The sequence below is a fragment of the Chiloscyllium punctatum genome, chromosome 10, assembly GCF_047496795.1.
Source record: "Chiloscyllium punctatum isolate Juve2018m chromosome 10, sChiPun1.3, whole genome shotgun sequence".
In the NCBI taxonomy this organism is placed as follows: Eukaryota; Metazoa; Chordata; class Chondrichthyes; order Orectolobiformes; family Hemiscylliidae; genus Chiloscyllium; species Chiloscyllium punctatum.
The window spans coordinates 70,360,128-70,372,173 of record NC_092748.1 but is presented as its reverse complement, the minus strand read 5'-3'; the positions used below and the strand labels follow the sequence as shown (position 1 = coordinate 70,372,173).

Below are 12,046 nucleotides of genomic sequence, written 5' to 3'. Positions count from 1 at the left end.
AGAATCCTCGACTAGCACTCCCAGATCCTTTGTACTTTGGCTTTACGAATTTTCCCACCGTTTAGAAAGTAGTCTATGCTTTTATTCTTTTTGCCAAAGTGCAAGACCTCGCATTTGTTCACGTTGAATTCCATCAGCCATTTCCTGGACCACTCTCCCAAACAGTCTAGATCCTTCTGTAGCCTCCCCACTTCCTCAGTACTACCTGCCTGTCCACCTAACTTCGTATCATCTGCAAACTTCGCTAGAATGTCCCCAGTCCCTTCATCCAGATCATTAATATATAATGCGAACAGCTGTGGCCCCAACACTGAACCCTGCGGGACACCGCTCATCACCGGCTGCCATTCTGAAAAAGAACCTTTTATCCCAGCCACCAAAGAGCACTTAAAGGTCATACTTATGCACCTCATTCTGTACTTGCTGGTATTCCTAAGAATATAAAACTTGGATCAGGAGTAGGCCATCTCGTCCTTCGAGCCTGCTCTGCCATTCAGTAAGATCATGGCTGATCGTTTCATGGTCTCAGCTCCATTTACCTGCCCTCTCCTCATAACCCTTACTTCTTTTACTGTTCAAAGGATTATCTTAGCTTTAAAAACATTGACTGTGGAAGCCTCAACTCCTTCACTGGGCTCGAAATTCCACAGAATCACAACCCTTTGGGTGAAGAAGTTCCTCCTTGATTCAGTCCTAAATCTGCTCCCCCTAATTTTGGGGCTGTGCATTCTTGTCCTAGTTTCATTCGCCAGTGGAAACATCCTCTCTACTTCTATCTTATCTATTCCTTTCATAACTTTATGTTTCCATAAGATCCCCTCTCATTCTTCAAAATTCCAATGAATATAATCCCAGTCTACACAGTCTTTCCTCATACAGTAACCCCCTCAACTCCAAACAGCAGCAAGCCAAAAACTTATTCAGGTGTTGGATTACTGTGAAATAGGATTGGCTGTGAAGCAGCTAAGGATTCCTATGGGTCCCCATTGTTTTAAAAAAAGTTTGAATCCCATGTTCAGGGTTGCAGCTGGTATTTGGAGATATTTGGTGAGAGATGATAAAGATAGCTTTTTAAAATGTTTCAAAGCAATAAATAAATAAAGTGTAGGTTTCAAGTGAAGTAATGTTTCGTTTTTGCTTTAATTGTGTCAGCGTCATGGACTTATATCCATATTCTGAAAGATTATTAACATAATACTATTATTGATCAGATTTCCTTATTTTTTTTAAATGTTGAGTTTTGAATTTAAATTTACCATCACTGTCCCATTGCTGTCCAATTTTGACTGACTTCACTGTACTTCATTACAATGTTTACAGCAAAGTTAGATTACTGTTAGTCAAGGAAAGATCACTTCCAAAACTTTAACATATTCACCAGTGGAAAACTTCACATTACAAAACATCAGAGAGCAGTTGCATTAATACTTAGAAAGAAGGCAGCCTGTAATACATTTAAGAGAACAAAATGAGGACTGCAGATGATGGAGATCAGAATGAAAAAGTGTGGTGCTGAAAAAGCACAGCCGGTCAGGCAGCACCTGAGGAGCAGGAGAGTCGATGTTTCGAGCATACGCTCTTCATTATTCCTCATGAAGAGCTTATGCTCGAAACTTCAACTCTTCTGCTCCTCGGATGCTGCATGACCGGCTGTGCTTTTCCATTGCCACACTTTTTGACTGTAATATATCTAATCTTGAGTCCATTGTCTGTCATGTGATGTAAAAACATGCTTCATTATAGAATCACATTATGTTTTGATAAACTAGATTATTTGCTGTTATAAGTAATTTATGAACTGTGCATCCAGTTTCTTTTGATCTGGTAACTAAACCTTGATTGATGACTGTTAGAGCGAATATTGTCTGTGGAAAGAAAATCTTTTCTTTTTACTTCAAGTGATAGAAATTCTTGAAGACAACAAACAATTGGAAAAGAATCTTCAGAATATGCAGATGCCAACAAAGGTTGTCAAGTCTTTAGAACTAGATGGCACAAGTAAGTTTAATTATTGTACAGAAAATCTAATTTTAAAAAAACTCATCAATATAATGCTTCACTTAGGTCCAGTCATACAGCTGGCAATGATTTTCACTTCCAATGGAAGAGTATTTATAGCTAAGCAATGTTCCTGCTAAATTAGAATATTGGACAGTTTTACCAACAGGTCAGCATGGGCAGTGTAAGCTATATGGGTTTCTGCTGTGTTTCAATGTTTTATGATTTTAGATAAAAATTAGATGGAGAAGATCTATCTTTGGGGAATTGGGAAAAAGTACATAATCTTAAAATTGGTGCCAGGAAATTCCAGTGTAATGTGTAAAATTGATTTAATGTAAAAATAGTGAAAATGTGAAATTGGGTCCCCAACAAGTGGCCGAGACTAGGACATTCGAACCTTTGAAGACTGAAACTAGTAGAGTTTCTTGTTAGATTGGAATATGAAGGCATATGGAACAAAATTGGGAAAGTGGAATTCAGGTACAAATCACCTTCAAAATCAGTCAATTTTTAATCTTTTCCTGGTCACTAGAAGGACTGAAGCAGTATATTGATGTGTCTAAAGTACAATAATAACGTCCAGTATACCTTTACATTTACATTTTTAATAGCACTGAGATCTTGCCTTCGTGGAAATGTTGCAAATTTCCATGATTGCAGGAATTTCATTGCTCATGTTTGGGATATAACAATGGCTGAGTAGTTAGCACTGCTGCCTCACAGCGCCAGGAACTCAGGTTCAATTCCACCCTCAGGTGACTGTCTGTCTGTGTGGAATTGCATGTTCTCCCTGTGTCTGTGTGAGTTTCCTCTGGGTGCTCCAGTTTCCTCCCACAGTCCAAAGATGTGCAGCTTAGGTGGATTGGCCAGGCTAAATTGCCCATAGCATCAAAAGGTATGCAGGCAAGGTGGATTCGCTATGGGAACAATGGTAGGGGGATGGTATGGGGGAGATTCTCTTCGGTGGATTGGTGTGGACTCTATGGGCCAAATAGCCTGCTCCCACACTAAAGGCGTATTGTGCTCTAAATTATGTAAATATTGAATTTAAAAGCTTAATTAAATAATGACCATCATATTTAGCAACAGTTTGGATGCACTATAAAATGTTTTCCTGTCTACAAATGTTCATATTTATCAATTCATTTTCTCAAATTTATATGTACAATACATGTTTAAATTGCAGCTGAGAATGTAAATTTTGAGCATTTTGAGCTCACAGTTTCATATTAAAATATACCAACAGAATGTTAGATAGTAGAAGCAAAAAGTAAAAGAAATAAGTTGCATATTTACAATTGAAGTATCCTCTAGCATATCAAACATCTCAATTTATATTCATCTTTCATTATGATGCTTGAAATGTTTTTAAGTAACAGGGAAAGTCACCATAGGGACACACGTTCTTTATGATGTGATGAAAGATTTGCAGTATTTTTTTTAATGGCTTAGTTAACCACTATTGCTAATCTTAATCAAATGTGAATCGATATCCGGAAGTTCCCTTATGCCTGTAATCCTTTCAACGTCTCAGATCAGGGTTTTTTCTTTGTTTGCTTGTGGGATGTGGGATGTGGGTGTTGCTGGCTGGGCCAGCAATTATTGCCCATCCCTAGTTGTCCTTGAGAAGGTAATGGAGAGCCGCCATCTTGAACCACTGCAGTCCACATGCTGTAAGCAGACCTGTAATGCCCTTAGAGGGAATTCCAGAGTTCTGATCCAGTGACAGTGAAAAAACTGCAAGATATAGTCTTTAATTTTCTTCTGTAGCCATTGTATTTATATGGCTAGTCACTGTCTGGTCAATGATAACCCCCAGGATACTGATAGTGGGGGATTCAGTGATGGTAATGCCACTGAATGTCAAAGGTCGGTGCTGGAATAGTCTCTTATTGGAGCCTATGATTTCTGTCCCTTCCTCGAGCCCATTTAGACTGTAGATATAATATAATCTGGTAATGATTCTGCGACGTGGTGCAGTAGCAGTGCTGTAAGGGAAGTCTGTGAAATGGATTTTGGTTTCAGTTGGATATGGTAGGAAGCCAGAAAATTGAGTGGCTATCCAATGGGAAGCAGGCCAATTAGAGTTGAAAAGAAGTAGCTCCAGACCCAAATTGGGACTGTAGCCCAAGACGCCATGTGGCAGTTGGGTAATGTTCAAAACACAAAGTCAGTCTGTTACAAAGCTTAAGCCTTCTCCTCCCTCAAATTCTCTTTGTATGCAAGATTTTAAAAAACTTTTAAAAATTGTTTAAAAACAACCTGTTGCCACTTTCACCAGCAAACCTGGTAAATGCATTCAGCCACTGTCCTGCTGGCAGATCCTTTCTTCTGTCCTTGTGTTTCCTCATCATAACCTGCTGTGAAACACTCCTGAACATTTTCACATGCAATGAAAAATTGTGGAAAATGTATTAACCAGTCCAATAGCTTGTTAATGCATAATTTCAAAATGGCAGGCAGGCAGGCTGCCAATTTCTGCATCTCCACTTGACTTTCATAGTTTCATAGCCGAGTGTGATTGTACTGTATTAGGCCAAAGTGAGGACTGCAGATGCTGGCGATCAGAATCAAGATTAGAGTGGTGCTGGAAAAGCACAGCAGGTCAGGCAGCATCCGAGGAGCAGGAAAATCGACGCTTCAGGCAAAAGCCTTTAATCAGGAATGAGGCAGGGAGCTTCTGGGGTGGAGAGATAAATAGAAGGGCAGTGGTGGGGTGGGGGGGGACTGTGGTGAAGGTAGCTAAGAGTGCAATAGGTGGATGGAGGTGGGGATCAAGGTAATAGATTGGATAGGTGGGAAGAAAGATTGGCAGGTAGGACAGGACATGAGGATGGTTGAAATTTCCCTCCCCACCCCTTTCCACCTTCCGCAAAGACCGTTCCCTCCATGACTACCTGGTCAGGTCCACGCCCCCCTTCAACCCACCCTCCCATCCTGGCACTTTCCCCTGCCACCGCAGGAACTGTAAAACCTGCGCCCACACCTCCATCCTCACCTCCATCCAAGGCCCTAAAGGAGCCTTCCACATCCATCAAAGTTTTACCTGCACATCCACTAATATCATTTATTGTATCCGTTGCTCCCGATGCGGTCTCCTCTACATTGGGAAGACTGGGCGCCTCCTAGCAGAGCACTTTCGGGGACATCTCCGGGACACCCGCACCAATCGACCACACCGCCCTGTGGCCCAACATTTCAACTCCCCCTCCCACTCTGCTGAGGACATGGAGGTCCTGGGCCTCCTTCACTGCCGCTCCCTCACCACCAGACGCCTGGAGGAAGAACGCCTCATCTTCCGCCTCAGAACACTTCAACCCCAGGGTGTCAATGTGGACTTCAACAGTTTCCTCATTTCCCCTTTCCCCACCTCACCCCAGTTCCAAACTTCCAGCTCAGCACTGTCCCCATGACCTGTCCTACCTGCCCATCTTCTTTTCCACCTATCCACTCCACCCTCCCCCCACCCCCAACCTATCACCTTCATCCCCTCCCCCACTCACCTATTGTACTCTATGCTGCTTTCTCCCCACCCCCACCCTCCTCTCACTTATCTCTCCATGCTTCAGGCTCTCTGCCTTTATTCCTGATGAAGGGCTTTTGCCCGAAATGTCGATTTCGAAGCTACTTGGATGCTGCCTGAACTGCTGTGCTCTTCCAGCACCACTAATCGAGAATGAGGATGGTTGAACCAACAGTATTGTATTGTTGAGCCAACAGTACATTCTCATCGGATGGGGTGGAGTGGAAGTTTGCAGACAGGCCGTCTGATTTATGACCCTTTCAGCCAGCATACTCTGTGCTTTATTTTAAACTGGATAGTTTCTCATTTGGATATCTCACACCCCTTCACTTCTGATTCCTCTTTAAAATAAGACTTTCAGTGGAAGTTTCATAGCCTTTTAAGCAGCATCAGCAATGGCGAGAAATTCAGAAAAATACAGCAAAATTGTAAAAATGAGTGTTTTAATATCGAGCAAACAAAATTTGAATTCCTTCTTGAGCTTTCAACAGCTAGGTGAAGATGAGTAAATGGCAAGGGCCTTATTTCAATGCATTTGTATGTTGTTATTAGCTAATCTTGCCTCATTTCTATGCAGTTCCAGATTCTCCCAGACATTAGTGAGAAACTGGACAGCATTAATTCCCATCTTCCCTGATAGGTGAAGGTGGCCAGCTGCTTCTGCAGTCCTCTTAAATTCATCTTCATTCATCAATATCTCCTGGTATGGTCAATGGGCAACAACCACCTCCATAGCCAGCCTCAGCACACCATGTAACCAATCTTGGACTAATTCAGGAGCCACTTCAGGACATTGCTGCTGCACTTTGGAGTTCACCAACACCTTACATTGCAATACCTTTGCCAGGTCACTGTTTTGGCAGGGACACACATCTTGTTCATCAGAACAGAATACATCTCAGGATTCCTAGCTTGCTTTCACAGCTCAGTCACCTTTGAGCTTACTTGAATGTTCACAGCATCTCTACCTTGCTTTGTTTCTTCATGCAGACTGAAAGCCAGGCAGCTTGTTATTGTTGCCATTACTGAACAGTCAAGGCAGTAGGGATGCTTCAATATGGCACCATGTTACATCAATGTCAAAGCTGCAGCATTTGCCAGCAGCTTACACGGCAAGCACATTGAGTAAGATTCAACTGTTTAGTCATGTCTGAAAGTTTGACAGGCAGTCCTTTGTTGAGTGAAGGGGAACTATGGTCATTTAGCGGTTCAGCCATCCTCAGTCAAAGGCATTGTCTGGTCTCAGTCCAGGGTGTTAGCCATGGTTAGTCCTGGGGTATTGAGCAGAAAAAGTCGAGGAGAGGTATTCAGGCAATTTAAACATACACACTGCACAAAAATGATTTTAAAAAAGCTTCTTTATCTCATTGAAAACAATCAAATCTTTATAAACTTTATTGACAAGTGTAGCTTAGAGGAATGCACTATTTACATTGGACATTTGCCTGATGATGTAGGGCCACAATTCAAAAAGAAGAGTGACTTAATTAATCAATAAGGTGAGTGGCAGAGGACTGCCTGAGCAAAGTCATGATGTGCTATAGCCAGAAATCCTCCATGAAGCTTCCTGAAGTTACTTAGTCAAAATACGGGAGGAATTCAGTGCATTATGTGTATAGAAATCGTATGCATTACCCATCAAGTTTTCTTGAGCTTTTAAAATGAGCAATTACATTAGTGTACAGCACAGAGGATTCACTTTAATAAGCAAATATTAAACATTGTAAAATTCTATAGGCTTATTACTTTATTCATTTGAAGTCTATTATTTGAATTGGCTCTCATGATTACAGTAAATTAATTCAAGGGTAAAATGCAGTAAACAATGAAAGTGGCAAAAATGGTATTTGTTCTGGATTCACCGAAAACAACAGCTTGATAGGAAACTATAGCACACACTTGTGAAATATTCTATTTGAAAGTTGGTTAATGTTTAATACATAGGTTGAGAGCACTGATAAGAATTACAAATAAATGGTCCACATGTACCTACAAGGAAGTGGTTGATCCATCATCAATATTTGCTTAAAGTGAGATGAGTAAGAAATAAAAAGTGACAATATTTTATGTGTTATATTCCAAAACACATTGTGTTCTGTGTTAATGGCAATTGTGTTAAGTATACTTTTTTTTTCAGATTATTGGTATCAGATGATACTCCCACCAAATTTTGATGAATCAAAAAAGTATCCTCTGCTTATTGATGTGTAAGTGTAATTCCAAAGTCTACTCCTCCCTAAAAAAAAATTGATGAAAGCCATAACATTTGGCACAATGCATTCCTCTCTTTTATTGCCTCATGTTTCATTTGAACTGCAAAAATTATGTTGTTCCCTGAATATAAGCTTAGGTTTGTACCATATATGAGCTAAGGGTTTCCTTCTAATAATAAATAGCTTCTAACTTCATTACACAACACAAACAAGTTCTGACTCCGTGCCCTTGATTTTAACGCACTGCTCAGTCGGAATGATGGGGAATAGTACAAATGGAGCAGTGGACATGACTAATGTTTTGTTACCTGACTGGACACTAATGGACAACTTGTCAAGGTCCCCTTTAAATACCAGATTGAGTTCCAGTAATGTCGCTAGGGCCTAAACTGCTAGTTTAACTTGAAGCCTGAGTAAAAGTAGATTGATGGCTATCTCTGAAGGCTAAAGCTGGAGGGAGCTACAGCTAGAAACTAGTCTATCAAAGGATAAGTTTTTAACACTTCATTTTCTTTCTTGTACAACAGAATTAAAAGTGTTCAAGAAGGTGGCCATCATGTCTGTCCCAGCTCTTTGAATTAGTATAATTACCTACCACTACCAATCTCCTGTTTTTTCTCATACCTTCGCACATAATTTGTATCCAAGTAATCATCCATTAACCCTTAGAATGCCTCAGTTTAATCTAGTTAAAAATCACACAACACCAGGTTATAGTCCAACAGGTTTATTAGGAAGTACTAGCTTTCAGAGCACTGCTCCTTCATCTGGTAGTTGTGGAGTGGGACGAAAAGGCACAGAATTTATAACAAAAGATTACAATGTCATGCAACTGAAATGATATATTGAACAAACCTAGATTGTTGTTAAGTCTTTCATCTTTTAGAATGGGTTGCAGGTTTCAGTTCATTAATATGTAAATCCAAGAACTTCTTTAAAGTCACACTCTAGAGAGAATTTAAAGTTTTATAAAATAAAAGTGATATCCCAGCTTAGACAATGCATTAAAGGTGTGAGGTTAGAGTCTGTCTCTATCCCAATCTTGAGACCGACTGGTTCTATTTCCAAAGTGGAATTTACAAAATATTACATGGATTGACTGCCTGCAGATTGTGCATTTTTTGAGCAAAATATAATGTATCTGTAAATATGATTCTGCAATTACGAATTCACCCATAGACTTATACGTGTGTGCGTATGTGAGTGTGAGTATGCACGTGTGAATGTGAGTGCACATGAGAGTGTGCGCAAGCTTGGTAAAGTATATGTGTGTGTGGTGGCATATAAACCTATGCAAAAGTGTGTGTGTGGGGTGTGTATGTGTGTATGTATCTATGAGAGAATGTGTATAAGAGAGGGTTTGCATGAGTATATAAGTGCTTGTGTGTGTGTGTGTGCATGTGCATGTGTGAGAGAGAAAGTGTATAGTGTAGTGGGGTCACCTGTAGTGTGACATGAACCCAAGGTCCCGGTTGAGGCCAGCCTCATGGGTACTGAACTTGACTATCAGTCTCTGCTCGGCCACTTCACGTTATTGCTGATCCTGAAGCCGGCCTTGGTGGATTGTCATCCGAAGATCCGAGGTCGAATGCCCCTGACTCCTGAAGTGTTCCCTGACTGGGAGGGAACGTCCCTGTCTGGTGATCATTGTGCCGTGTCCATTCGTCCATTGTCATAGCACCTGCTTGATGTCACCAATGTATCATGCCTTGGGGCATCCTTGCCTGCTGCATATGAGATAGACAATGTTGACCGAGTCACATGAGTATCTGCCGCATACACAGTGATACTTGTGACTCGGTCAATGTTGTCTATCTCACACTGCAGGCAAGGATGCCCCGAGGCATGATACATTGGTGACATCAAGTGGATGCTGCAACAACGGATAAATGGACACAGCGCAACAATCACCAGACAGGGGTGTTTCCTCCCAGACAGGGAAGCACATTGGGCCTTGAATCTTCTAGTGACCATCATCCAAGGTGGATTTCGGGATGGCCAAGCAGAGGCTGATAGCCAATTTCGGTACCTATGGGGATGGCCTCAACTGGCACCTTGGGTTCACGCTACAGGTGACCCCACTATGCTATACACTCTCTCATGCACACAAGCACACACATACATAAGCACACATACACATGCACTCTTACATACTCTCACACTCACGCAGACCCTCTCTCATACATACACTCTCTTTCATGCACGCACGCACACACACACACACACACACACACACACACACACTCCCCACACTCGCACCCTCTCACAGGCTTAGACTCCATCACATTCACACACACTTTACCAAGCTTGCTCACACACAAACACACACACTCACTCTCTCTCTGTCTCAGATGCATGTGCACACATGTATAGGTCTATGGGATGAATTTGTATTTGCAGAATTATATTTGCAGATACGTTCTACTTTGCTCAAAAATGCACAATCTGCAGGCAATCAATCCAAGTAATATATTGTAAATTCCACTTTGGAAATAGAACCAGTCTGACTCAAGATTGGGATGCAGCCAGACTCTAACCTCACACCTTTAATGCATTATCGGAGCTGAGATGTCACTTTTTAAAAATAAAACGTTAAGTTATCTCGAGAATGTGATTTTATAAAAAGTTCTGGGATTGACATATTAATGAACCAAAACCTGCAACCCATTCTAAAAGATAAAAGACTTAACAGCAATCTAGGTTTGTTCAATATATCATTTCAGTTGCATGAAATTGTAATCTTTTGCTATAGGTTCTGTGTCATATGGTCCTGCTCCACAACTACTGGTGAAGGAGCAGCACTCTGAAAGCTAGCGCTTCCAATTAAACCTGTTGGACTATAACCTGGTGTTGTGGGATTTTTAACTTTGTCCACCCCAGTCCAACACCAGCATCTCCACATCAGTTGAATCTGCCTCCACTACTCTTCCAGGCAGTGCATTCTGACCCCAATTACTTGCTGTGTGAAAAAGCTGGTTCATGTATTACATTGATAAATCACTTTAAATTTGTGGTCTTTTGTTCTTGAACATGAAGAACATGAATGCTCCTTTTAGATCCACATGGAAGCCTTGTACCTTTCCCATCCTGTTGACATCTTTGTGAGTTTAGCAAATGATTTGTTAATGAAACTATCAGTACAATTCAATTGCAAATTGTGTTATCATCACGTGGTGGAGTTGTAACTTTTTCTAGTCTCTCCCACAGTGTTGCTGGATAAAAGTATTAATTTACTTCATATATGGATAATTACTGAAATCATACTAATTTACAAGTTTTGAAATTTTGAAAATAATTCAAAATCCTTAGTTGGCAAACAAATTCACTTGAATGTTCATATTTGGCTAATAGTAAAACCAAGAAAAACATTTCAATTATTAACTCAGATTTGTTGCTTTAAGTAAATTTGATGGTGGCAAAGTATTTCCACAATTGAATACCTCAGGGTTTTATCAGAAACTTTGTTCATACCATTGTTGTGACATTTCTTTCAGCTATGGAGGACCAGGCAGTCAAAAAGTTGATGACCGCTTCTCAATTGAATGGGCGACTTACCTTGCCAGTACAGAGGAGATTATTGTGGCCAGTTTTGATGGGAGGGGAAGCGCTTATCAAGGTGACAAAATAATGCATGCAATATATCGAAGGCTGGGAACTTATGAAGTGGAAGATCAAATCACAGCAGCAAGGTGTACAGTTAATCCAAGTTAATAATATCATGCATTATGGTTGTGCTTTTAAGTGCCATAATTTCTTCTAACTTTCTATAAATTTAAAAGTCTTATCATTTTGATATTGAAGACAATTTTGTAATATTAGCTTATCTGCTCAGACACTGAACAATATTTTGTTTCTCTGCAGAGAATTCATTAAAATGGGATACATTGATGAGAAAAGGATAGCAATCTGGGGCTGGGTAAGTTATCAAATTTATTTTTGGTAAAAATAATCTCTTATTGGTTTGTTGTACATTAGGATTATGTTAATGGTAAAGATAATATGAATTCTGGCAGCGACTTTAATTTAGGACATTTAGTTAGTTGAGATGGGTGTACTTAATAAACAGGGCAATTTTTACTCTTCATTTTCTGGGCCATGAAAATGACTAATAGCAGGTTATTCAACTATAAAGGTAAACAGATGTATTCAGATATATTTAGCCATTCCATGTGCACAGATAGTTTTGAGAGTTACTGTATGAGCATCAAAATGGGAATCCTGGCTATTTTTTTTCTGCTGGGAGAATGTGGGGACTGCAGATGTTGGAGAGTCAGAGCCATAGTCAGGCAGTATCCGAGGAGCAGGAGAG

The 12,046-nt window shown here is 40.5% G+C and overlaps 1 protein-coding gene across 6 annotated transcripts in view; it reads left to right on the top strand.

Annotated features, from left to right (window-relative positions):
- Positions 1-12,046, top strand: part of fap (fibroblast activation protein, alpha) — an 88,395-nt gene that overhangs the window by 53,602 nt on the left and 22,747 nt on the right. For all 6 annotated transcript variants that reach the window (XM_072579465.1, XM_072579464.1, XM_072579463.1 and 3 more), the window contains 4 exons: positions 1,900-1,998; positions 7,662-7,731; positions 11,232-11,426; positions 11,599-11,653. In XM_072579465.1, the coding sequence (XP_072435566.1) occupies positions 1,900-1,998; positions 7,662-7,731; positions 11,232-11,426; positions 11,599-11,653 (419 nt within the window). The remainder of the gene's footprint in view (positions 1-1,899; positions 1,999-7,661; positions 7,732-11,231; positions 11,427-11,598; positions 11,654-12,046) is intronic.